The sequence below is a fragment of the Hippoglossus hippoglossus genome, chromosome 1 (genome assembly GCF_009819705.1).
Source record: "Hippoglossus hippoglossus isolate fHipHip1 chromosome 1, fHipHip1.pri, whole genome shotgun sequence".
Taxonomy (NCBI): Eukaryota; Metazoa; Chordata; class Actinopteri; order Pleuronectiformes; family Pleuronectidae; genus Hippoglossus; species Hippoglossus hippoglossus.
In genome coordinates, this window is record NC_047151.1 from 10,884,526 (window position 1) to 10,912,439 (window position 27,914).

Sequence of the window (27,914 nt, forward strand, 5' to 3'; positions counted from 1 at the left end):
TATCAAACATGTAGGTTAATGACTAAAGACTCATCCTCTCATTGATGTTATGTAACTCTCTCTGTCTCTTTCAGTCTATTACACTTGGTTCTTTTTTCAATATTATCTCTTATTTTCTCATCCCACTTGTACATGATTTGTGTGCACATATACAGTATATCTCACCCACACCGGGTCAGATGACTGCCTAGAGGTGTGATCACACCTGCTCATTGGTCCAGCTTCTCAGAAAAGTTTGTTGTGCGGGTTCGTTTTTCATCTCTCTTGATGATAGATTTTGGCTGAGGATCTAGTCAAAACAATCCGATTCCAGTTCGTCTAACTTTCAGTAAGCACGATGGACTCGTCCTCTCTGGTGTTCATACCAGACAGATGTATCATCACCCAGTCATGTGGCAAGAAACTGGCAAGTTCAACAAACAAGTGCACTAGTGTTGCTGGGTGATAAACCTACAATTTTTACCTTTGCTAATTAACAATAATAATAAAATAGAAATAAATTGTATTAGTTGGGACATGACCCAAAAAGAGCCCATTATATTTTGGTGCAGATCCAGGAATTTGTATGCCAGTGGCTGGAAGCATTAGGTTTTCTGTCCATATGTTGGACCGTCCATCCATTCCTCCCATTCTTGTGAACATGATATCTCAAGAATGCCATGAGCGATTTGGTACAAACGCTCAGTTGGGCTAATGGATGAACTGATTCGAATTTGGTGGTCAAAGGTGAAAAGTCCAGGTCACTGTGACGAACGCTGGTTGGTGGAGACATTCAACCACAGGGCGGTAACTCATTGTTTCACTTTCTTAGACATAGTGAGAAAGGGTATTAGCCTTGGTGCATGTATGGACTCTCCGAAAGGCCTTCTAGCCTTTGACATTTTCATTTAGTGTTGACATGATTATAAACAGTTTTTACATTGGCTCCACCTGGAAGAAGAGTTCAATGAGATTTTACCTTGAAATCCTAAAGCTAATTTTGCATTTAGCATTGTATCATGGTGCTGGCTCCAGTGTAGAAACAATGTTATATCAACCTCTATTCCTGGCTTCTGCAATCAGCCTCTCCATTACAGCTATCATCGAGAGGCGGGGATGAATGAAGAGATCTTTGTGTGTATGTGTCTCATGGGGGGAAACAGCTAAAGTAGCTCGCTGGAGAAAGTGGGAAGGCAGAGGGGGGTGAAAAAGAAGAAGAGGACTTTAAACGGGAAAAGAGACAGTGAAAGGTGCAGATGTATATAGAAACAGAGAAGATAATAGAGCAGTGCTGTCATTGCTGGCAGTTTGAGAAACAGATTATAAATCAGGCATGCTAATGGCCCACCTAAAGTACTTGATGAGGGAGGGGGTCTGGTGAGTTTCTGTTTGTCAGCGTGAGGGCAAACCCCAAACCGAGGAGCTTCCTGTTGATTAACCTCCCAGCTAATCAATTACACTTTAGGGAGGTGGTGGCTTCTGACTTCCCCTTAGAGACGACCGCCATTAAGTAAATGGCTATAATTGCACTGCTGAAATGAATCTGTTCTCTCCAATCCACGTTTCTGTGAGTGACATGATCTGTTCTAGCTTTAACCTACAGAGTGAGCGAGAATGGAGCGAATGAAATAAATAAGATTGCAGTCATGACTTTGTGAGTGGGTCTGGAACAGCTCAGACACAGCTGTCAGTGACTCACGAATGAGATAGGGGGGCAGTAACCTTCCTGCCTCCCTGCAGTGTGCACATTTTCCAGTTTCCCTATATAGACGTAATTTTCTTCAGACATTTCAAACTTTTTTTTTCCACTGTGAAAAGTCTTAGACCTTGCCTTTCCTTGTAACTCATTTTATTTCTTTGGTCATTTTTCTGTGTCTGTGACTCAATCTCTATTCATGTTTTGTAGAAAGACAAATTAACAAACTTATTTTTACTCATTAATATCTGTTAACCCCACTTACACTAACATTTTAGCTACAACGACAGGGTATTACTCACTATTACTGATTATGGCGTCATCGCCCTCATGTTGTAAGATCTGCTTTCAAAATATCCATGTTACTCACAGTATGTGTAATTGTATATTGTGCAAATCTGTGAGATTTACTTTTATACGACTCTGTTTATTTGTTTTGTTTGTGGTGATTGTGGTCTCCATGAAACTGCTCTCTATTTCCTGTTATGCATGTACCAAGTACGCTTCATTACTACTGTACATGTTTGTCTACTTTTTTATATTTGTTTCTGATTGAAGAAGTGGTTTATGTTTGTAACAGCTTAGTAAAAGTGCACATATAAACATCGCTTCTACATGAGCACTTCCTAAACAGATGAGTCAAATCCCATCATGTCATTTTTCTTCAGATCGGAAATTTGTTTCCCTCCCCCCTCCCTCTCTGGTTTCCCCCGTCTCAGACGTGTGGACAATTTTTAGTAAATTGTTAGTTTCATTAGAATTATATGAGCATGAAACTATTTGTATTTGTAATTTTGTATTTGCAGCTTTAAACTGATGAAACACAAAATGAATACTTTTATCTTTTGTGTTTTATGAGTGTGTGTATTGTTTTAGTAACCAGCTCCACAGTGAAATCCCTTGATGGTCGTTTGTCCGGGGCATAGCCAACCCATTCTGTCCACCGGCTTTGAAGGGGATTTCTCACTTACACTGGGGTTGTGCTGGACGACTTTCTCTTTTCCTTTTTTCCCCTTTTGTTCATTGGTCATTTTGAGGATCCTGCAGAGCAGCTGTTGGAAAAGTTTCTGACTTTACTCACTTTCATTGTTTGGTCTGATTTGCACTAATGGCTATTTGAGCAGCCTGTGATGCCTCCCTGTCTCTGTCAGAGGTCTCTATGTCCCTGTCCCTGTACTGCGTCCACCCTGTGTGTGTATGTTTTTCCTCCTAAATATTTCACCCATCTGTTGTCTTCACTTTGAATACGTGATCGTTATAGTGCAGTTCTGTATTTCAGTATTTTGAGACACTTGAGACAACCGTATTCACATCTTAATCAATTTGCATAGTTTTTAAAAGATGACTGAATACTGTCAACACCTTCTGAGTGAAATCCATCTCAATTGAACGGTTGTCAGTACTGGAATTTAAGCAGAAATTGACATTGTGCGCACACACAAAAAAACAACAGATTCTCACACTGTAGCGTTTTGTTATTTATTTCATAATCTCCCTTCTCTGTCTGCCTTTAGACCTACATGCATGGTGTAATATAACTGAGTGTTGAACCAGAGGTCCCCTAATGATCCAATGTAAATTCAACACAGTAAACCTATATAGACATTGGCTCTAATTTTTTTAACCTGTCATACAAAAATCTTATCATTTAAATTTGTTTTTAAAAGTGACATTAGGCCCCATGTGTGCTGTTTCTATGCTTTTTCTCACACTAAATTGATTCTTTGGCAAAAATGTAAAGATGTTAAAAAATCATATTTAAATATTTCCCCCCGTCGCCCTTTTCTCTTCCTCTGCTTTCTTCTCTGTCCGATTTGGTTCAGGCACCTTCACACAGGGAATCCTGTGCACATTTGCCTTGGTTCACTATCAATTTCAATCACATGCTTGGTGTAAAAGGAGAATTTGCTTTGCGTGAGTGAGTTTATGTCTCCCTGGAAGACATCACAGGTCTTATATTATAGCTCAGGCCCATTGACGTACTATAATAAAATTTACAGTATGAGGGGGTGGAAGTGTGTAGAGGCTGGGGGTCATATTAAAACAATCGTTACTTTTAGATCGTAGGCACTCTTATTTAGTTTATAGTACACTGACTATATAAGAATACATGTTTATTGCTGTTGCAGGGAATTTAGGAGATATTTTTGCTTCATGTACGACCACCTGTCGCAGTGGTGATGGGCCTGTCTTTAACTTGCAATGCATTTTCTGTATCAGAATTTTAGCAAATTCTAAAATATGAAATATAATGAAAATAGAGCAGTAAGCTAAAGTTAGCCTAAGCACTGCTCAAAGGCAATGAAGTAATTATAAAATAATGATTGATGGTGAAAAGGGAGTTGCATTACCATTGGTTAGAAAGTTAGTGAGTGGTAAAACACTGCTGGGTTTGATTGGTATTTGTAGACACGACAGCAGTGACAGATGGCAAAATGCTATGCTTGCTTTGAACAGAGGTGGAGGAGGGTGGGAGTGAGGTAAGAACAGACAGAGAGAGAGAGGGGGGGGTGGGGGGGGGGGGGGGGGCTATGGAAGGAGGGGTTGTGGGAATCATTGCTACGTCACCTTGTACACTAATATAGCTCTGATGTTGCTGACCAATGTTGGGACAGACTCCAGTGAGGTGTTTCTTACTGTGCCCCACAGTCACTCGTGTACAGTAAGGCTTTACAATACACAACACTCCATTTGAAATGTTGAAATGTTCAGGATTCACAAAGAAAACTTTTTGAGTTTTAATTTGTCACTGGGCAGCTCGGCAGCAGCCAGTGAAAAATGTACTGTCTACACCCGGCAGCAGCTATAAATAACTATTTCAGAGCAGCAGGGAAAAATGGCTGGTCAGGCTCAGTCGTCAAAGCCAACACAATCCCAACCCACTCCTCGTATTACTTCACCTCTGAGGCTTGTGACGCTTCTCTGCTAGAATACAAATATTTCTCTAATCCAATTAAAACAACTTTATCTTGCTAAGGGGAAACAATCTGGCCATGGACAATTCCATTCATTTGTTTTACTTGATGTGGGTTCACCATTTCCTGTAAATCTCCCTCGAATATAGTCCCTCAGTTTTTCTTTTTTTGTCTGACTGGAGGATTAAGGGACAGGGACTGGTTTTCTGTCAAACTTGTGGCTACTGTGACAGGAGTTTAGCTGCTGTAACTTTAGACTTTCACTGCAGCCTGTGCGGTCGCCGTCCTTCACAAGCCAGATGGATCTCTGATGTCACCCTGTCCAAAGTCCAAGCAAGCTGTTCAGAGATTCAGTCACCTGGCCCCCAGCTCTCATCACCCAGTTTGACACTCAGTGTCAGAAGATCACAGGTAAATGGGGGCTTTTCCTAGCTCTTGTCACCACTGTTACATCAAATGCGACCACAGACCACCTGATAAGAAAAGAGGAGCAAGTGTTGATAATCTGTCAGAATTGGAATCTATGGTTTACATTTGAAAACATTCCTTATTTACTATAGAAAAGCGCATCATGAACATTTGAAGTCCAGATATGAATCCTACAAATATTTAAGATCGTTGCAAAAACTTTTTTGAGCCATGCCCCTTATTGTCTTTGTATCTCTGTATGGAGGAGTATTAGGGCCATGCAGAAGAGAAACAACGAGAGGAGGAGGACTTGTTTTAATTTTGTAAGTCTATTATTAAATTAGAATTAATATAATTATTATTTAGTTAAGAATTAAACAGAAATGTTGAGAATATAGTCAACCTCTCTGGTCCATGAAATCCAGTTAGATGAGCCACTGACAGCTTTGCAAGCCGCCACAGTGTTACAACCTCGGTGTAACCATACACTCCAAGGATGTATGTATATCTTGCATTTGTCCACTACAAGCTATTTCAGCTTCAGCACCGATGCAGCCACCTCCTTCCTAACAGACCGTTTTCAGCACACTCTCTTCAAATACCGGTTACCACACTGTGTTTGTGTTAGAGAAAGGAATATCCTTGTTACTAAAACTGATTCTGAAGTCATCTACACAAGATTTTGTAGAGGAAGTTGTTCACGCTTACATTATTATTTTTATATATTCTTAAAATTGCAACATCAGTCTTGATTTTATTCTCGACATTTCGACTTTATTCTCTACAACAGAGAATTTGGGCCACTTCAAGGGAAAGAAATGGGAGACTTCAAGAACAAAGTCGTAATTTTATGAGAAAAAGTGAATTTATGGGAATAAAGTCATAATTTTAGGCTATGTGTAATGGTAGAGGGGAATATTAGAAGCCAAGCCTGTCACCTGTGTTAAAATGAGGAATGTGGAGCATAATGTTAAATTATACTTTTGTTAAGGTTTCATCTATAATAAAATACTTCATTTTTTGGCTCTTCAGCTCCTCGTGATCATAAGTATCAGGTCTTTGAAAAGATTGTGTTAGAAACTGGGCCTATTCTGAAGAAAGAACCACACAGACTTGAAAGAAATTGCCTCTTTAATGGAGGAGGAAATGTTTGGTAGTGGTCGACTGTAAAACTGATAAAATGTTGGTTACACCCGCATTTTAATTAAAAGGGTTTCGTAGTTTCTCAAGGAACAAAGAATCTGGTTTAAGATTTTGTCTTCAGATGTAGAGGAACTCAGATGAGCATGTGTTCTCCTTGCTGCTTTCTTCATCAAATTTTTTCTTTTTCGTTAATCTGATAATAATTACTTTTTTCATTAAATTATGACTTAATTCTCACGATAATAACTTTTTATATACTTAAAAAGGTATATTCATCCTCTAATTTAGTTTAGTATTTTTTTTATATTTAGATGTCAAATATAATGACATCTCAACTTTATTCTCGAAATGGAAATAGAAAAAAAACAAAACAAAATTATTTTTATTATGCCTGCATGTCTCTAATCCTCTTCCGTAGCTTTGCCACCAAGCTTCCAGTGATATTTTAACGCCTTACAAATGCCTTAAACAGGTGTCACGCTGAAGTCCTCTAGTGGGCACTTTGTCAGCAGAGCTCTCAAGACTAATTGCTGTTTTCCGCTCGGGGACATATTTGCAGGAAAGGTCTTAAAGTTCCACAGTTGGGAGGCAGCTGTCAAGTCAGAAGGTTTCTTTTGACCTGTGCGTTTCTCTTTGACCCCAATAACCAAAACTACACCATCCCCTACGGTTGAAACAAGATCAACTACATTTAATATGTGTATGTGAGACAGAAGTGGAGAGAAACATCTCTTCAGCTTTGTCCTCTCAGGGTTTAGTTGTCTGACTGATGTGTGTTTATGTCCGACTCAGTCAGTCACTTAGCGTCAGGCTTGCAAACTCACAGAATGATTTGAGAGTAAATGACCACAGGCATAATGTGATAATAGTTAACTCGCATACTTTAGTTTCCCTTTTGATACCACTTCATAAAACCCTGTGGTTTACCCCAAACATAAATCTGACCACTTTACAAGCATCTTCAGAGAAACACGGCATGAATCCAAGTGATGCTTTACTGTGGACGGGACAGTCTTATGGGGGTCGTAAGGGGCCAGACCCCATGTCTCTGGGGCCAAGATATTACACCCATTGCTGGGACGCCATAAATCAGGAACCACTCCCCCCTTCCAACCATGCCAAATGTGGAGCAAGGCAAGCTGACCCCGCATCCTCACCCATACCTCGCCCCAAGCGTCTCTCATGGCATGATGGTGGCTATGTGTTGACTTTGCAGGCCGTGGCTATACGTGTCTGATTTGTCGAAAAGTTAAATTAAGGCTCTGGAATGTCAGTAACACTTTACGCCATATTGGGAGAGTCAGGGGTCTCATGGTCTCCTTTTGATTAGTGTCTCGAGTCACGTATTCTGAAGTTCATGCATGTCTGTCCATGTGTGTATGAATGAAAGGATCCACATTTGTTGCTGTGTGCCTTTAGTGTTAAGTTTTCGTGGCTGTGAGGTAAAGTTTTACCCAGCTCTTGAAAAAGGTTTTCCTCAGTCACTTTTATTGTATTCCAAAGGTGACAAATATGATCATTCTATTCAAATGTGAACATCGTGACTCTTCTCCACTTCAGCAGGACCTGGAGATTGAAATGAAAACAGTGCCCTCATATGGCAGGTCGACACCATAGACTGTATATATAAGGTCGACACACAAGATCTGAGGGGCCCGTTATGGCAATATGTGGCACCACCTAGTGGCCGATGGAAAAAGAGGCACACACACACTGTAGTGTATAGTGCGTGTGTGCCTCTTTTCCTCTTCTCTTGATCACAAGCCACCCAAGAGGAAACAGGAAACAGCTGATATGATAAACAACAACAACAAATTAACAAATTAAAAAAAAAAAAAGTAAAACATTAAGTGCAGTTTCTACAGCTTCATAGAAGCAAATCAGCACAGTTCAAAGGTTTAACTTTCCCACATCTATGATTTCTGGCTTATAATAAAATAATATGTATATACTTTAATACTATATGGCAAAACAGTATCATCACCACAAATCTTATCGGTGTTAATTTCTGTAATTTATTTATATATCCTGGCATACATAAATACATATAATTATAGACTTGTTATAGACTTGTTCATACATTTGAGTTGTTTTAACTTAGGTGTTAGTATTGGAGCATACATTTGACCCATATGTTGTTTCCTAAACATTTAGTTCACTGCATTAATGAGCACACTAATAATCATAATTATCATAATCATAATCATAATATTAAAAGTCAGGGGATTATCCTATAGCAATTACATTAGTGTCCCAGGATAAGAAAGTGACTTATAGCTGTGCTGTGTGGGTGTGATAGGAACAGATGGATTGATTGTAAATCTGTCAGTGTGATGCCTGCCTGGGAGTTGAATGCTTATGTGCTTAGATAAAGTTTTACATTTACAGCTGCTAGGAATCTACAGCTCTTTGGAAGACAGCAGGAAAGAAAAACAATATAAAACTGTAGGCTTAGGCTACATGTATTTTACTGTACATACTTTTTTTGTGCCACACACCTCAACAAACTACAATGTAGACAAACAAACAGACAAACTTCATAAAGTGCTATTAAAACAGGAAAGAGAAATTAATTACATACATATTTGTGTAATTATTACATATTAACAGATTTTGATTATAACACATACATATTCTTACTTATATTAACATATATATTTACATGTTGTTAAAAAAAAAAAATCTTTATGTAAGAAAGAACCCAAATTTGCTCGATCCCTTTATAAAGTGGAGGTAATTAAGAGACATAACAAGCACAAACCAAGGGTTAAAACAGCAGGTACTGTTGTTGCAGTTTATTTGAAGCTTGCTGTGCTCCTTTAAACAACATCTCTTAAGATCAGAAACATTTGTTCACATCATTATATTCAGTAGAAATGTTGTAGGCGTTCTACAAAAAGCCTTTTATAGCTTCAGTTTGTCTAGTGTGTAGCCTGTGATATGTAAAATAACTTCTCATATAAAAACATATTAAATGTGGTCCAACATTCATATGAACATTAAAGAAGTATTTTGTTAAGTCATTCATACAGAAGAGTCAACATATTGTTTACCTTTGCTTTAAATAATTCAACTCAGAAATTGTATCATTTGAAGTTTTGTCTGACTATTATTTATAGTTTATCAAAGTAGTAAGTAAGTAAGTATTTTTTTTTCTTTGTTTCATTTAATCTCCAAAAGAAACACAACTTAAAAGTTAAATTATAGCAGCTGCAAATAACGTATGAGGATGTATCGTAATTCAACCATTTGTAAAGAAAAAAAACCCCTCAATGTTGTTTAACCCACAAAGATGAATGCCACTTCCTTTTTTTATTACTTTAGTTTTATTAGTTTTCATATTTTCACAATGCAAAAACACCACATACTCCAAGCAGCATTCAACAGAGGACTAAAGAAATACGAGCAATAGATAGACCAAGTCCACACAGACAAGATAAAACAATCCAATACAAGGATATCAGCATGAACATTTGGAAATGTTCAGTAAACACTCTCGCTCAGCTTCTAAATCCACACTGCTCCATGCTCAAAGCTGCGGGCAGTATTTCTCATTTACAGACATGAGTGCAGACTTTACGTTCGGGCTCTGCCTGTCAATTACCAGGCACACTGAAAAGAAACATCTGTGCCAAGACTGCGATCCAGAAAAAAAAACATTCTCTCTCTGAGACTAAATGAGGCTTCATCCGTGAAATTGTATTATTCGTTATTAATGGTCTGGTTTAATGGTTGTTTTCTGACTTTACATTCTTGTCTATATTCATCTTTACTGGGGCCAATCTACTGCCTGTGTGGAAGTTGAAGCAGGTACTTACTGTATTTGCAGGCCTCTGCTGTAAATACATACAGTGTGTGTGTGTTGGTCTAACCATGTCCTCACACACACATGCCGACCACTTGTGACTTTTCATCACATGGTGTCTCCTCTGCCCGTCCGGTTAACACAGTGTCACTCACATAGGGAAAGGACCACTGGCAGGGATGTTATGGTCGTGTACATGTGCCAGCATTAGTCGTCATGTTAGAGGGCAGAGACATATGTCAATCTCAGCTGCTGGCCAGATGGAGGTCAGAGAAGTGGTGCAGAGCGATAGTGTAAGAGGTGTAACTTGGATCTCAGCTGCTCCGCTGTCTTCTCAAGGTTTGTGTGTTCCTTCCTTTATCACCAGGTGCGCTTATCGACATAAAGCCTGTAGAAGTGTAGTTAATGTGGTGGTAAGTCTGGTCAGCTGCACCGTGTTGGGCGCAGGATTTGTGGTTGTCTGAGGCACTGTGGCGGGACACTATGTTGGATGTTTTATTGGACTCAGTGGAGGGCTGCTCTGTAGCTGGATTTGAATCCCTCCTCTAATTTGTTACTTCCCCTGTTGAGACTCTTTGGACCCATGTAGTGTTTTCTATTCAATGGACCTGGATGAAGCTTGGACGTGGACTTTTAAACCAGAAGGTGTGTTATCCAAAGCTGTCCTGAACATATTTCATGCAGTTTGCCACAAGTATTATCCGATTACTTCAGAGGTCCTGTTGGGCCACCAGATATATGTTGTTTAAAATGTCTGCAGAGAATTGCTGATATTTTAGACTGTTCGTTTAGTTCAGTTTAGTTCTGTGTAAATGCATGTTTAACTGTAAAGTCAGCATTCACACTGTTTTTTTTAACTAACTCAGTAAAAAGTTAACAAATTTTACCTTCCAAACTTAATCATGCAAGTTGTTGTCAATTTTTAGCAACTCTTGTCTAGTTAATTGTAGAGTTATGAAGGTGTAGAATTTTATGAAAAGGCTTCATGCTATAAAGTATTTTTTTTCCATATAAACATACTTCTCATGCTTTATTTTATTAACAAATGACATTTTGTGGTTTTACTTCATTTATTTAAAGTTAAAATGGAGAGTGTTTTTTAAATATATAATAATGAATGATTTGCGGACGATGGGCACTTTGTTGAGCGGGAAAAGAAAGCATGCGTTCACACGGTTAAAGTTGGACACTAGGACTATCACCCTTTCTCGTCAGGCTTTACACCTGACATCAGGCTTAACGCTAGATGACAAACACTTGACTCACGGGCAAGTTAGGAGGAAGTCGATTCAAATATTCATCGATCATTTGCTGAAAAAGGTTCCGAAAATAATAGGAAGTTGTTTTCACAAACTGATCAGTAGTCCTACAACGGAGCTCCGGTGCAGTATCTCTAATACGTCGTGCAGGTTATCTTTATAATCTGAGGGTCTGTGAGATAAATGTGGTGTTTGAGGCAAAGAAGGAAGACAGGGACCAATGCAGATAGAACAAAGTGTCACTTGTGTCGGAGAATCTACTGATTGACATCTGTCCTCTACATTAAAGCCAGAATATGAGTAGATATGAGTCAGACATTACTTTTAAACACAGGCTTTGTTATAAATATTTTGACTTGGCTTATAATTTTTTTCTAAGCCTGATTAGCTATTATCTTTTAAAAAGTGATGTGTGGTTTATATGCCCTATTGCTTATTTATTGTAAAACACCACAAAACTGTGTTACGGTGCATGAGTTTTTAAAAGAGCACCAGTGGCTATTCTTGCGAATGAGCCAATACTGTCTGATGACATCGAGGCTCTGCCATGATAAGACTTTGAGGTCCAATGATGAAGAGTAGGAACGCATGAAAAACAGACTGCTGTTATATTTGTAAAAATATGGTTCAGAGCATCACAGCCACAAATATGTCTCGTAAAAGATTTAGTCTGATCTCATTTTCTGATATTCTGATATTCTTTGTCTTTGTCCTGCAACAGTGGTAGTGACGCTTGCACACATAAATAGACCTCGATCCAAGCTCTCTGGTACAATTTATGTTTTTTTAAATGGATATTTGGTAGCATCTGCAAAGAGTTAAGTATATTTAGGTTTTGTGTTGATCCTTTAGACACTTCTTTAGTACAGAAGATGTTCAAATAAGCTTGTTTCCGCTCATAATTACTGCTAATAGGTTCCATTCTTCAGCAAATGCTTCTTTTCATCTGCTACAGAAAGCTAAACTTGCATAATTAGAAAATATTGTATAGTCTGTGTTTTCTGGTTGCTCAACATTTGACATGTCATTGATGGTAATTTTTTAGTTTTCAAAAAGCTGTATGTATTCCTAGTTGGGATAAAAAGAGTAGATCATACATAAATAACTGTTGCTGCCCTGCTTCTCTGCCCAGATGCAGATATCAACCCATAAAGGCCCTAAGTGGAGTGCAAACAGTCCCCTTATTAAACCACATTTCAATTCACTAGATCAGATTTTTGTCTGGGTCCACATTGAATTGCACAAACTAAATATTAGTCCCCTAAATGTGCCGGATCTTTGTCATCAAGATCCATGAATTATTCTCTGTGAAATCAGTTAAAATTTCAAAAACATTTGTGTCAAACAAATGAAAAACAAAATCATGAATCCAGAGCCGTTTCAAAATGTAATGGGTTCAGTCTCGGCATGTATCCCATCCATCCAATATGTTTTGTTTTTTTTGCATGATCCTGCTGACAAACAAACGGGCAGGAGTGAAAACAATTTCCTTGGCGGAGGTGTTAAAGCTCCTGATTCAGCAGATCTGTGGTCTGTTTGAAGAAGAGTCCATCTCAGCCAATTTGTAAATCACTGGGTTTATCAATTTGTCATTTAGCAGAAAGAACAACAAATTATGTACTGAAATATTATGTCATTCATTTCTGTGCTTGTTACAACTTACATTCATACAAATTACTCACACTCAGCCGCTCTTTCTGATACGCTCCGTTAGTGAATATATTTTTTTGTTTTATTATTATTAAATATAAAATGTAAAAGCACATCTTATGTGTGTCCTGTGAGGTCTCCTGGTGCCGTGGTTCTTTTAAAACAGAGTGAGACTAGCAGGTTTCTCTCTCTTGTCATCCCTGTCTACAGGATCTCCTGTGTGACTCTTTTAAACTCTTCTTCCCTGATACACCTGGTTGCACTTAGTTTGACACCTATATTCCCTGTCGCCATCACAAGACCGGTTTGAAGTGTCTAGCACACTCTGCCAGCTGCCCGAGAGTCCATATTAGTATATTAGGGACACAGTGTCTCGGGATGGCGAGGGCAACTCTAGTATTTATAGCTTTGAGTCATAAGTTGGAACGGGGTAAGTCTATCTCCATCAACGTGCTTGTTCACTTAAGAGTGTGTACATTCAGCAGCAAAACTATGGATGGTCAATTGCCCAACATTACTGTGTTATTAGTAACGTGAATACCTGAATAAAGCATGAGCATATAGGTCGGTTTTAACCTTTAACTATTGTATTTATTACAAATACAGTACATAAAACCCAGACCGTGCAAAATTACCCATGTGATCCTTTACCTTAATTCATATTCATTTTTATTGATTTATTTTTTAATACAGCCCCTTACAGTGCAAAACACTTGGATTGACATTTTAAATGTAACTTGAAACATTTTTACATAACATTACATACATTTTGATGTATTTTAAGCATTAAGCTTGTATACAGTTATACAGGTATCAGGTTAGTGACTGAAGCATGAAATTAGATTAGTTATTTTCTAATCCAGTGTGCGTTATGACTTTATCTGTGTGAAATTAGTGAAACAACAGCGTGACAGTGATACAATTGTGAAAAAACTGATTGTAAACAGTTGCAAAAAATGATGAAAAAATCTAAATAATTATAAAATTAATGAAATAAGAAATTAGAAAGCATATTTTCTTTATAATCCTGCAGATTTAATTTTCACTGATGCCCTCAAATATTTTTTTTTTTTTAGAATTTAGAGCAGCAGTGTTCAAAATGAATTTGCTATCTGAAGCTAAGTGAGTCAAATTGTGTTTACACTTAAAGTCTTGACTGGTTAGCAGCCTGGCTGCAAGTATGTAATAATACTAGTTAACCATAACTCTAAATATGACAAGTAAAGAGTATGAAATATGAAGTTATAAAGATGTAAGTCGTTGTGATGTAGAATCACTTATTAGTCACCTCAAGTTTAGTGTTGGATCATTTGATTCTGCTAACGTTTAGAATAGCACGTATGTGGTAGAGGTCAGTCATAGGAATCAACTGAAGCTGCTCAAAACAAACGTACGTAGTTTCATTGAGTTTGAATTTCAGACCACGTGTCACGTGGGAAGATTTATACTGTAGCTCAGTAGGAGCATGAGTGATGCTTGTGATATGATGATAAATGAGTCAGTAGGAACACAGGCCTGGAGGTGATAATCTCAAGCATGATTCAGTTGCATAAATTCATATTTATCTCAATTGAACTTCATTTGTAAGAAGGACCAAGACCCATTGTCTAACCCATCTTTCCACATGAAGGATCGCTTTAAAATAACTCTAATGTGTCAGTATTATGATTTGCTGATCAATAAAAATTCACTGTGGATTATCTGATCGACCCGTCACCTTTCAGCAGGGTCAGTCGCAGCAGTAGCTAGATAGGAGGCGTGGTGTTGGCTGCTTAACATAGATGATGTGATAAATAGTTGAGTGGACTAAGTTTAGACAGCATGTGAGAGAGCATTCATCAAAAATTGAGGACAGGACCGACCAGTCAAACAGGGTCACAGCATCAGGGAGTCCTGTGGTTGGAAGCGGCTCTATGACAGCAGCTTGTGTTGTATGAAGGTGGTGAACACATTTAACTGGCAGTAAAACAGGCACTTGGGCTCTGTAGCCTTTGGATGTTTGAATCGTACAGCTGTCCACTGTTTATTTCAACCTCCCCATTTATCAGATAAATTAAACATATGTTTCATCGCCTGCCCACAGTAGAGATGCTGTGACTTCTCATCAGTGGTCAAAAGTAATTGACTTATGCCACGATGAAAAAAAGCTTCATTTTTAAAATATAGGGGGAAATATCTGAAAAGTCACCTATCAGCATGTTTGCTGAGCACTTGTAAATGTTTTGATGTACAAAAATAATATATTTTTACCCTTCATAACACTCACATGAGAATAGAGTTGAGTTTTGTTTTTTTATGTGTTGATTTCTGTGTTTCTGCTGAGTTAAAAGTAGTCAGACTTAAGAAGTGAGGAGAGATAGAGTCTGTCCAATCTGGAAACACAACGTAGTTTGTACACGGAGGCTGCCGTCTGCTTATATCTACGATCTACGTCTCTCTCGGGGTTCACATGGGATTTTCTTTCTCAGTAAACTGGATAATCATCTCTGTGAAACCAGGAGACATACAGATGTGTTATACCCTGAATATTCACCTCATCCCAGTTTAGTTTACCTCAAACTTAGTCCTAGGCTTTACGCTCATGTGGTTGATAGACTTACCTGATCGTGAATACAAATAGAAAACATGTCTGTGAAGATTCTCAGTCATCGAGGTGATGGTATCTTAAGAAGTTATTCAAAGAACTGAAGAAGTCCAGTTGCCTACGTACACTTGTACAACTCCTGTAGAAAAGAGAAAACATGAAATTATACAGTATAAAAATAATCTGGGTACAATAGAAGTGGTAATCATGAACATTTGCCTTTTCTCTTGCTACTTTCATCAGCCATACCACCAAAATGTATTTGGTGACACTTAACAAAATGCATTTAAGGTTCGAGAACACCTTCATCAGCAGCAAACACTTGTGTAATACGTCTTGGCACAGACAACTTCCTTTGGTTTATCCTGAAACCGGCAGCACTGACAGACAACTGATGGCTGTGCCCAACTGCGAGCCATCTGCCGGTGGATCACTTGTAAGATTTGACTTGTTCGCTGCAAAAACAGTTGTGTGACCACGAGGAGCTGAAACTTGTGTCAACAGTGTAAATCTTTGTTTAAAATACCATTAATATATTATTTTTATGTATAGTTTTATGGTAAATGAACGTAAATAACTTAAAGGGGACATAGCATGCCCATTTTACCACAAGTTGATATGGTTCCTTGGGGTCTTAATGAAATGTCTGTAACATACTTTGGTCAAAATACCACAAGGATCATTTAAAACAGCACCCTTTTTACCCTGTATAAAACAGCCCTCCACAGAGTGACCTGTTTTGAGTGCCTGTTCCTTTAAATGCTAATGAGCCAGCTCCCCCCTCCCCCCTCTCCCCCCATGATTTTAAACAATATAAATTGCATATTTTATATGATATAAATGATCAAATATGCATCCCATACTTTGTATTCCCCTTCTGTTGTCCTGGAGTTTTAATTTTCCCAATCACATAATTAAATGTCCCCCTCTGCCCATCCACTACAAGCACACAAGCAGACAGACAGAGAGAGAAAGAGAGGTGGGGGGGGGGGGGGGCTATGAAGACCATCATTTACCCCGAACCCCGACATTCAACGGGTACAACAACAAGCGGAGAAAGCAGAATCGCGGGCTGACCTTATATATTCAGTCTATGGGGCTGACCAGCGCGGAGAAATGCTCGTCCCGTGTGAACAGCCAGGCGGCTGCGCGCTTGAGAACGGCGCTGCGCTGCCTCGCAGCGGCGCTTCCGCGTCCGGTGTAAACCCGGCGTAACGAGTGGGGGGGCTCTGTGTGTTTGTGACAGTGTTACAGTAGTGCTGAACACTGCGGAAGTCTTCCACACTGCTGGCTGTGTGGCGTTGACACAAATTCCAGCTCACGCATGGGAGAGCGAGCGGTCGCGCCCAAGCAACTGCTGCAGCCTCCCAGTCCCAACGATCCAGACAAATGCCACATGTGAGTGAATCGCGGGCTGACCAGCGGAGAAATGCTCGTCCCGTGTGAACAGCCAGGCGGCTGCGTGCTTGGGAACGGCGCTGCGCTGCCTCGCAGCCTCGCTGCCTCCGGTGTAAACCCGGCGTAACAAGTGTGGGGGGACGGGGGGGGGGGGGTGAGGTGGGGGGTGGGCCAAGGCCATGTAGGGAGACTTCCAGTACCTTGTTACGACACAAAACCCAGGAAGCTCAATCGAGTCACTCAAGCATGACGTTTCTGACTTAGAGGAACCATAACAAAACGCGCGAGTGTTTTTTTCCCAGAGTTTTTGGGTTGGTAGACATGCCAGATACCCACATTAACCTGTAGAAGCACTAACAAAGTGGAATTTGCATGCTATGTCCCCTTTAACACATCATGGTCCATGATTACAACAAGACTGCCTGATATACAATATGCTTACTCACATATTCTACCATAACCTACAATAACTCCTCCATTTCGATTGTGATTGCTGCTCCCTTCATTTATATCAGACATTTCTTGTGTAAAATACTTTAAACATTGACACACTTCTCCATGTTGAAAACTGTGTCTTCTAATCAGTGTTGTAAATATTGTTATTTTGTTGATGTCTTCTTTGCATCTATTGCATTTCTGTCCATCCAGCAGGAGGGATCCCTCACCTCTCTCTGAGGTTTCTAGGTTTTTACCCCCTTGTTATTTTTTTTATTTTTTTACATAAAATTTAAATGATTGATTGATGATTGATTGATATCTGCAGGTGACGGCTAGTCAGCAGTCTTCTGTGCTCCACAATCCTTTTCCACAGTATACATGTGGTTTAATGTTTTTATAATATTATACAAACATTTAAAGTGTGTTTGCATAAAGAATAAAGAGCGGCACGTTGTTGCAGTGGTGAAGTTTGAATGTTCTCCCCGTGTTTTCGTGGGTTTTCTCTGGGTACTCTGTCTTCATCCCACACTCCAAACACATGCCGATTGGGGTTAGGTTGATTTGAGGTTCTAAATTGACCGTATGTGTGAATAATGGATAGTTTGATAATGAACAAACACTTTCTCCACCAAAGACACCTGTGAGACAGTCAGTGACATGCTACAACTGTTTGCAGGGCCTCTATTTTTCCATTACCGGTCAAAAATTGTTGAAAGTGGTGTGAGTGAACTTCAAGAAGAACAATGGGATTAATGTTAAGGAAAAATGTTGTTGCTTCATACACAAGTGACAATTGAGATTCATATAACATTCACAATAATGGCCATGTATTGTTGTCCATACCAGTTTTCTTACCTTGTAATTGAAAATCAAAAGCTGGTCACAGTCCCCTTCAACTAATTCTCTTTGTAGGCAGTATAAGTGTTTAAAAGTCTAATGGACGCCTGCTCCTTCTCCTTAATCAACGCTTTCATATCCTTTTTCTCACTGGTTCCTTCTGGTATTTTCTATGAATTCATGTTTCCTCCAGCACCATTGGCTGGATTCATGCAGCCGGTACGACCGTCTGCAGACTCCATCAGCCACCTGATCTGACTGATGTTTCTGTGTCTGTTGAAAGTGCCTGAATCCCACTTCTAGAGAATGACAGATGTTTTTTGTTCTTACAGCCTCAGTGTGGTACCTGTGGACCCCACCGATAAGAAAGGCCTTCAGGTGGGTGGTCAATTTCCAGGCTGTGTGCCCGCGGGGCCCCAGCAGTATAACCAGCAGCTCCTCCTGACTCCAGCCAGCCTCCAGCTCGCTCAGCTCCAGGCTCAGCTCACCCTCCAGCGCCTTAAACTGGCTCAGGGGGGGAACACAGCCACTGCCGCCGCTCTTCTCAATCAGGTTCTCTCCAATGTCGCCATGTCTCAACCGCTTTTCAATCAGCTACGGACTTCAGCTATGGTTGGGAATCAGCAGGGTGCCTTCCCCACAGGGGTGCTAGGTTTCCCCTCTTCAAATTCAGCCTTGGGGGCCTTGGTGGCTGGGGGGTTCCACCAAAATCCAGAGAGTGTGAGACTGAACCATCCTGGTGGGGGGGGGACAGTGGGCCAGCAGGGTGTGGAGTACGGTAAAAAGACAGGGTCAGCTTACCCATCTGATACTGACAGGCGTCTTCAGTATAACCAAGTCGGAGGGACGTCTGCAGCATCAGCCACTGCTGGTGATGGACAGTTCACAGTGATTAACACTCAGGCTAAAAACATGAACAATGTAGGTTTTCAGAGCGATTTCTATAGGCAGGATATGCAGGGACAACAAGCTGCTTTTAGTGTCAATGATCAGAACATGCATGTTTATAACTCCACTGGGCATAAGGAGCAATGGAAAAGCCCTGCTGGCTTCAATCACACTGGAAAGGGGGATATGGTTTCCAATGCCGCCAACGTGTGGACATCAGCCGGGCAGCCGATTCGCTCCCGAACTGAACTGTACAACCCAGAGGAGCCAACCTCTGACCCCAAGTTCAATCACACTAGTGGGGTTTCCTCTCTGGCTTCAAGTGGCATGCAGGGATTTGGGGGCTACCAGACCCTGCACGGAAACGAGGAAACCCTGTCCTCAGGTACCAGGAAACTTCAACCTTATCAGGTCAATGACTACCACGCAGTCACGCCCACTCAACTGCCACATCAGTGTAGCATCTGTGACAAGAAGGTCTACAACCTTAAGGTGAGTGAAGTGATCGGTTGAAACCTAAATACATGCTTGTTTGTACAACAGAGCCAAAACACAATTAGTGTTACATTTGTCAGCTCATTATTTAACATAAACAATTGAGAATTAAAAAATACGGCAACCTAAGTAGTTTTCTCTAAATAAAATACGCAAATAAAATTATTATTATTATTTAAAAAACTGTCTATGTCTATCTCTCTGGCTTTTTGCAGATTATTTATGTCATTAGAGCAACTTTTGTTTAGTAAAATGAGACAAACTCAGATGCTCTTGCTCACTTCTATACATATCTATATATATCTATACATACAGTGAGCTATGGAGAAATATTCAGGCCAAGCACAAGTGAAAAGTGTTTTAAGCATTTTGAAAATAAAGTTGAAATGTTAAGAAAAACTCCAAATGAGAAACAATTGAACTAAATCATGGGAGACCTTTTTCTTTTCATTTTACATAACAAGAATTAAGTAAAAATGTCAAGAATAAATTTGAGATTTCAAGATTAAGGTTGAACTTTTAAGTATATATTAAATCATGACCATATTTCACATGGTAACAAGATTTTCAAAAACCTAAAAGATGTCCTTTCAGCCTGATAATAACTGATGATAGCTAAATGTTTTATTTTGAAGGGCAGCCCCTGTAATGTTGTTTCTTTAATTGCTCTCAGCGATGAGCTTGTACAAGCACATGGGAGCGCATGTTCTGAGCTTCCAGAGTGTTGATTGAGTCCGTGTTGGGACGGTTTGTGTGTGTGTGTCTTTCTAGGACTGGGACCAGCACGTGAAGGGAAAACTACACCTGCAGAATCGAACATTGTACTCAAATGAATGGTGAGACATTTGCAACTCTTTGATTACAATGTTTGCTCTTCCATGACAATTTACTTCTGAGAGACAACTTCAGATATTCCCCAAGCTACTTTGTTCTGGTTTTGTAGGAAAAAATGCAAGTAAATGTTTGCTTTTATTTTTATCCCAGACCATGGTTTGGTAATCCAGCACCTAACCAGTTGTGCAGTCCATCCATCATTTCAGGACAACTTTTTCTTGAGAATTGGAAGCATTTTATTTTCTTTTTCCTCGCTCTATAAACAGCTGTCTTAATGTTTCTATGAATATCAGCTCTGTCACAAGATATGAGCGAGCAAGGCAGGGGAGAGGCAGCTAAAATCAGCCTTCTCTGATTGTTGCAGCTCCACCGTGGTATCAGCTGGAGCTGTTCACTACAGTGCTGGCAGGCCTTCTGATGGAGCTCTGAACCCCGGAGGGACGAACTCCATGGTCTACTCTGCCTCAAGTCAAGGTAGGATCACCCACCCGTCGCCACCGACCAGCCGACTGTTCCCTTTTTTTTCACCGGTGATGTTCGCGTGAGGTTTTTATGATTGCTGGAATATGTGGAACGGAGTGATAGAAGGGTGGTGGGGGAGTATATATAGAGTGGCGCGAGAGAATGAGGCAGCTTATTTTTATAACTCCACACAGTGTAGTTTGATACATTGATTTATAATGTTAGAATAAATTGTTTGGAATCCAAAATATAGCGACCACAAATCAAACTTGGCATTTATGACTTTTGGTGCACATGTTATTGCTCCAAACGGACAAATCGAATGACTTCCGTAACATAACATACGGTGCACCTGTTCTCTATCAAAGCCATAGTATCATTCCACTGTATTGTATATCCCATAAGTATTCCCTTACGTATAATGATATATTAGACGTACGACCAGTGGGGGGCCTTTTACTTGTCACCTCTTTTATTCAATGTTTTCATGGAGTTGGAAAGATTGTCTTTTTACTCTGGTAAGATATGTAAAATTGTATTGGTTCTTTGCCTTTATGTTAAGTATTTAGTGTTTAGAAAGCTTGGTGCAGAATTGCTGTAAATAAGAAGTTTTTTCTTTTGAGCTAATAAGTCAGGACTGTTAAGGTATTTGCACACCATGTCCGTATTTTTTTTCTCCAAAATTGTTGCATGTTTATTGCTTGAAAATAAATATGGCCCCACGAGTCAATCATAGTTGCAAATCGGGTCTGAGTCATTATATTTTTCAGAACAGGTTTGATTTGCTTGTTTTCGCATCTGTCAAAGCTGATCCAGAGATTTGTTTGAGGCCGTTTATTGTTCCTGACAGCGTTTCAGTATTGGATGGTTTTTTTTAAGAAGTGTGAGCGCCACAAAATCATCCTCACTGCTCGACCATTTCATCTCCTACTGGGAATTTTAAGAACAAAAATAAAAATGAAATTCATTGGACTCAGCGTGCAAGGTTTCTGTGCATAACAGAATGGTCCATTTTACAGAAAACCTGAAGACACACCATTTTAATCACGGTGCATTCAGATTATTGTAAATTAAGAAAATATTGTCTTTAGATTTGAACTCTAAATAAACTTATGGAAGCATCCTAAATTCGACTTTAAAATTAGTTTTCAAATTGTCTATTGTAAACACCGAACCACTGCTGGAACAAACAATAGATTATAACTGAGAAACTGAGCGTACATTCATATCACAATACAGTATCATTACACTTCTCCGATGTCCGTTCTCAGCACAGATGCATGTATTGAGCCCTTTTCTTTCAACCCGGTGAAAAAACGAATACTTTTGAATGAGACATTTTGTTGGAAATATTTTAATTTCATGGAAGTCAACTTATGTAATCACCCTGCCCCATTAGTTTGACTGCATGACGGCAATTTCAAATCCAAATGTCAAATTCTTTCCACAGATGTATCCTCAGGAGCCAGTGCATCCTACTTGCCAGCTGCAGCCATGAAGACTTATCCCATGTCAGACTCAGGATTTGCCTCGCACCAGCCCGAGTCAAAGGTCAGACAAATGTTTGGATTATTTTTCTCAGAATCATTAGAGGCTGACCTTGGCATGTAAATCACGTTTTTAAATCAAGTTCTGAAAATGTCAGTTGTAAAGGAACATCTGTCGCACTCTGACATGGATACGGTTGTATTTTGATTATGTCCTGCTTAATGAAAGAGTCATTAATAATGTTCCACTCAATGTCTCTTGTAATGTAAGAGCACTGGACAGTTGTAAGTATTAAGTATTCTTTTCACTAAAGGTCAGACTATTATGTTTATTTAGATAATAAGTAATTAAGTTTCCACTGTATTTGCCCTCTATATACTTAAATTCTTCAATGTATATTTGCTCTGTAGCAGGAACAAGTATATTAGGTGCCTAATGACACTAAATTAGTTTTGTATAAAATAAATGGACCCAGATCCACTAGTTGACAGCTGCCGGGGCCCAGCAGTGAGTCTGGGCTTCACATCTCTTTTCCACTGAACTGGAAAATAAAACGGTGTTGTGTTAGAAACTGGGTGTCGAGATATTTGCCACTTCATGATTAACCAGCCCCTGGATCCAATTGAGGTGATAAAATGTCTATATATACGAGAAGAGCTTCTATATTGAGGAAAAGGTTGTCTAACAGTGAACTTTTTTGTCCTTTTAGTTCTAATTGCATTAACAGTTTTAACATCCATGTTCACATTTTTAGGTGCATCCTACTGTAGAAGTTTGTTTAGACCAGACACAACTCAGTTATGTCTTTAATTTTCTGCCTTTCAGAACAGAAGAAGTTTCATGTAGCTCAGGGCCATGGTCCAGCTGCATCATACACATGTAACTGCAATGCTATCTGAAATGGTTTATGGTTTATTTAATTTAACCATATTAAGTAGTAATAAACTATTTGTTTCATTTGTTATAGGATACAACTGCAAAGACACTGCAAAGTCATTTTAGGCATGTGGAGAAATGTAAAATAGATATTAACAAAACTAAGATTAACAACACAAATAATTAAGATTTTAATTTGAAGGTATCAATTGAAGTAACTAATTTGATTTAATTCTAACAAAACTCACAGCAGTTCTTAAACTTAAGGCATAATGTATACTATTCATATATTCATGCAATGCTGTGCATTTTTAAAATGTAAAAACACTGAACTTAAAAAGTGAATAAATAGTTTAAACTGTTGATAATGTTTTTATGGTAAAATAAGAAAATTGGAAAAAGCAAAAAAACTAAACAATATTAATAGAAAAAGGGGGAATTTATGATGTGAAATATGTGAAATGAAAACATACACAACAATTCAGGCCACATAAAGAAATGTGATTAAGATCTGCATGATCAACAAGGGGCTGTAACAGATTCTGAGGCCATGTTGTGTAAATTAATTCAGTTCTTCCAACAAATGTTGATTTGTGACGCAGATTTTTTTATATCAAGCATTTTTTCTTTTCATCATTGTCAGAGGAACCTACTTTATTTAACAGGAGCCTTCTTGGGGATGAGACAGTCATGCTTGGTTTTTGACAACAGTTTTATTGTATCAGTGGAAAAATATTTACAGGCGGTGCTACATGAGCTAATGTTAGTTGCTATAAACACACACCTGTCTAAGCAGAACAGGTGGGTTTTATTGTTTCAAATCCCTGTGTTGCGCAGAGCACACAAACCACAAACACAAATAGGGACAATTTGTGAACTGTAGTTGTGTTGTATTTGTGTACGTACAACATGAAAATTAAGTTAGACACATTATAACAATTATAAAAATTTACCGTAGAAATTAAACTAAAAGAAAACTTATTTAGTAAAGTAGATTTTCACATAAATTTCAATAATGAAAAATAAAAATTAAACAATGGAAATAAACTAAAGTAAAAATAAAGAACAACATCAAGTAGCTCACACACACACAAGTCAAAGCACAAACAGTACACATGAGTATGATTATTCAAACACAAGTGTTCCTTACTCTGGAGTGCAGACTGTTAGTGTCAGTAACCCAGTAGCTTCATGTGAAAACAGAACTCAGACGCAGATAAACACAGGATTACAGCTAACTGCTGTACGGAGATCAGACCCAAAGACCCCTGAGTTACACACCCGGCCGTGGTGTAAAGTTTCAGGACTGTTGAGAGACTGGTAAAATGATCTGAGGAATCGGCGTGTGAGCACTCTGTGTAGGAACGTGGGGTAAAACTGTGAAACCCAACTGACCACCTTCTTGGATCCTCCAACACAGACACTGATTTGTACAAATAAACAGTCACAGCCTCAGAGTTGATGTCAGTCAACGTGCTGTCAGTGGAAACAGGAAAGCACCATGTGAAATGGTTGTTATTCTTTACACCATTTGGCCCCAGTTCTCCAGGTCATGTTGTTGAGAGTGTGAGGTTTTCAGTAACAACACATATGGTGGAACACACTGTGGCTGGTAAAGTCATTACTTTACCCTGTTGACTGTAGGCTGTGGTCTCAGGGTGTAAATGGTCTGATAAGTAAGAAATGCATTAAAGGCCGAAAAATGCCACTGTACATTTTTTAAATAAATTATGACTTATATATAAAGAATGAAAATTAAAAAGTCAAATTTAGTGATAAAGCTACATTCATGAGAAACTGCAATAATCGTAGATAGGTTTAATTATATAAGATATATTTGAGTCATATAATTCCCTGTTTAATTAAAATATTTTCTGATGGTAATTTGGAGTTGACCAAGGAAGTTGGCTTCAATATGAATTAAAAATCCGACTTTCTCATATGTATTTCCTCCTGTAGTTTTTCATTATTAGACTAATTCTATGACCTGAAAATGTCCATTTAATCAAAGTTTTTCCTCATATTGAAAATCCCATCTGACCATTTCTATGGAGGCACTGGCCGTGTGTGTCGTGACTCCACACACTTGTGATTACACCGTGACATAGCATAACTCTGCACTCCTGCTCTGCGGACACAAGAAACAGCTACTGTTGAAAGCCTGAGCCAACCTCGCAGCGATATCAGCGCTTTGCTTAAAGTGCCGGGGCTTTAAGGCACAGACAACATTTTATAGCTCAGACATTAGTGAACACAGCGAGCAGCGAACAAGACGGTTGTTCTTTCTAATATTCCACGGGCATAAACAGCCTATTCCTGGATCTGTTTATTGAGGCTGACCTGTGTTGACCTTCATGTATTCTGGTGGTGCCAGTGGCACAGAGATGTTAGTAGAATTATCACGGTTGCATCTAAAGCTCTTAACGTCAACTCAGAAACCATTAGGTTGTGGCATAGCCAGGAATCTGGCTCATCCACAGTGAGATCATCCAGGTCTCTTGTTTTACATGAGATAACTGTTCAAAATCCAGCACATCTGATTTGTTAGAGTCTAACGAACATTCACCGCATTCATTAATCACTTTACTGTTTCGTTTCAAGTTATAAATTGGGATCTTGTGACATAGAATCAGATGCTGTTTATAGATTATTTGTAATTAGTGCTTCATGTACTCTTTGAATACTGATACAGGTCCCTCTGATTATGTTTCAACATGCATATTCAAGCCTCCTCCTGCCCTTTCTACGTCTTACACTCCATGGCTATTGGACCCAGTGTGAAGTGTTAGTTAGGGTTGGGTTTTCCCTGAACAAATTCTCTGTAAAAACAAAGCCCCTGGCTGCTGGTTCCAAGGTGGAATTAGGAGCCACAGTCTGCCCTGCACATGGGACTGTCCGTCAGGTCTGTCAGCCCGAGGAGCAGGAAGAGGAGGAGGGGCTCTGGGAAAAGTGCAGCTGCAGCATAATGGCAGCAGAAATCAGACTCCGTGATATAATGAGCTGAATTTACAACCACTCTCTGCAGTGATGTCAAAGAAACACAAGGTATCAGATAGTATGTGCAGCAGCTAATTCGATAATGAATACACAGCAGATAGACAGATGGTGTGTTTTTAGGGTGGTTCATGTTGTAGGTAAAGTTTCCGGGAGGCTAATGGGAAAGATGAAAGCATTAGAAGTTGGTAATTTAGCTCATCATCACAATAAAAGTGCTGTCAGGGAATTTGTGACCTCATGCATCCTTTATTATGGCTGACAAATAGATTTTTCACAGGTGGTTAACTAATTCTGCAGGAATTAGGATGTTTTATATTTAGAATTGGAGTTGCCATTGTGTCCCTGCATTAGGATAAGATGAACAATGCTTATGTAGACTTTTATTATCTGTTGCCTGCCCTATAGTGAAATACTGAGATGTTTTTCAGCTTGTTCTTCAAGGTTTTTGGTGACTGCATGTAAGCTTTACCAAGAATTGTCTCTGTCCATATATCTGTGTTATAATACACTTGTATTTTCAAGTTAGAACAACAGATTATCTTAAATTTGACCCGTGTATTAATTCTTCTTTACAATAAAAAAGGGGGAGAAAGATGGATGTTGAGCAATGCAGGTCACTGTACTTGGCAGCCCGGGAGGACTTGTCTCAAATGTGTGAAGTGTCTGGGGCCAGTCATCTGACAAGTCTCTAAATCCAACAAGAAAACTTTCATTATCACTTCTGCAACTCAGCCAATGGAATATTAATAGATGCAATGACGTGGGCTGTATCAAGGAGGGAAAGTGACATGGCATCCTGTCTGATAGTGTTACACCGATGTTAGACAGACTAGTGTCCTGTGCCTGCAGGGTGTTTCACTCTGATGTGCTAAACTGATTGTCAAAAGATCATGTAAACATTGTTGGTATTATATTTTTTGTTAACAGTCAGGGTTAAACCTATCTTTACATAATTACAGTTATGTCAATAACTCCACAGCTTTTGTAGTTACATGGTATATCTTTACCCATGTACAAAGAGAAAAGGTGACCCACACTCCAACTAGATTTCTTGTAAGATAACAGCTGTAGTGAGTGCACACAGCAGCTCAGCTGTTTTATGTGTTTATAAATATGTACAAGTTATACATCCTGCAATATTCATGGTTACTCAAAGTTTGTACTTATTTTCTTGCAGCCATTTCCACCCAGAAAAGAAACCGTAGGGCGAGTCGTTCACATCTGCAACCTCCCTGAAGGCAGCTGCACAGAGAATGATGTCATCAACCTCGGGCTACCATTTGGCAAAGTCACCAACTACATCCTGATGCGCTCCACCCATCAGGTACAATAAAAGACCTTCAAACGTACAAGGGATAGTCACCATCTAGTCCTTCATTCTAAAATAACATTGTTGTTTGTCAATACATTCTGGAGACATTTTGAAATGTTCTCCCTTGGTTGCACATTAGAAATGTTTTACAGTACATGTGAAGTGTTTGGTACTCGGCTGAAACACCAAGCATTAAAATAAGCTAAATGTAGGGTCAAAGGTCACCGCCATCTTCTTACTTACACTTGCCAGGCTTTCCACAAGAAGTCAGAGGGCTTTGACCACCAATGGCAGCATTTAAAATCCGACCCATAAACATGCATTTATAAATTGATGATTCTACTATAGCTATGATATTTATCTATCAAATGACAAAACAAGTCACTTGTAATTAGAGCCAGAATCCTGAGGAGATTTGCTAACATTTTTGCTACAGCTGTTTAATGTCAA

General features: G+C 39.2%; 1 protein-coding gene across 6 annotated transcripts in view; it reads left to right on the forward strand.

The window, feature by feature from the left end:
* Positions 1–27,914, forward strand: part of rbm20 (RNA binding motif protein 20) — a 69,520-nt gene that overhangs the window by 19,854 nt on the left and 21,752 nt on the right. For 4 of the 6 annotated variants that reach the window (XM_034598554.1, XM_034598545.1, XM_034598529.1 and 1 more), the window contains exons 2-6: positions 18,445–19,492; positions 20,267–20,331; positions 20,694–20,803; positions 22,242–22,342; positions 27,330–27,476. In XM_034598554.1, the coding sequence (XP_034454445.1) occupies positions 18,445–19,492; positions 20,267–20,331; positions 20,694–20,803; positions 22,242–22,342; positions 27,330–27,476 (1,471 nt within the window). Of the gene's footprint in view, positions 1–10,108; positions 10,286–10,433; positions 10,592–18,444; positions 19,493–20,266; positions 20,332–20,693; positions 20,804–22,241; positions 22,343–27,329; positions 27,477–27,914 lie in introns of those variants that run through there. The other 2 variants (XM_034598561.1, XM_034598570.1) reach the window with 2 other exon arrangements.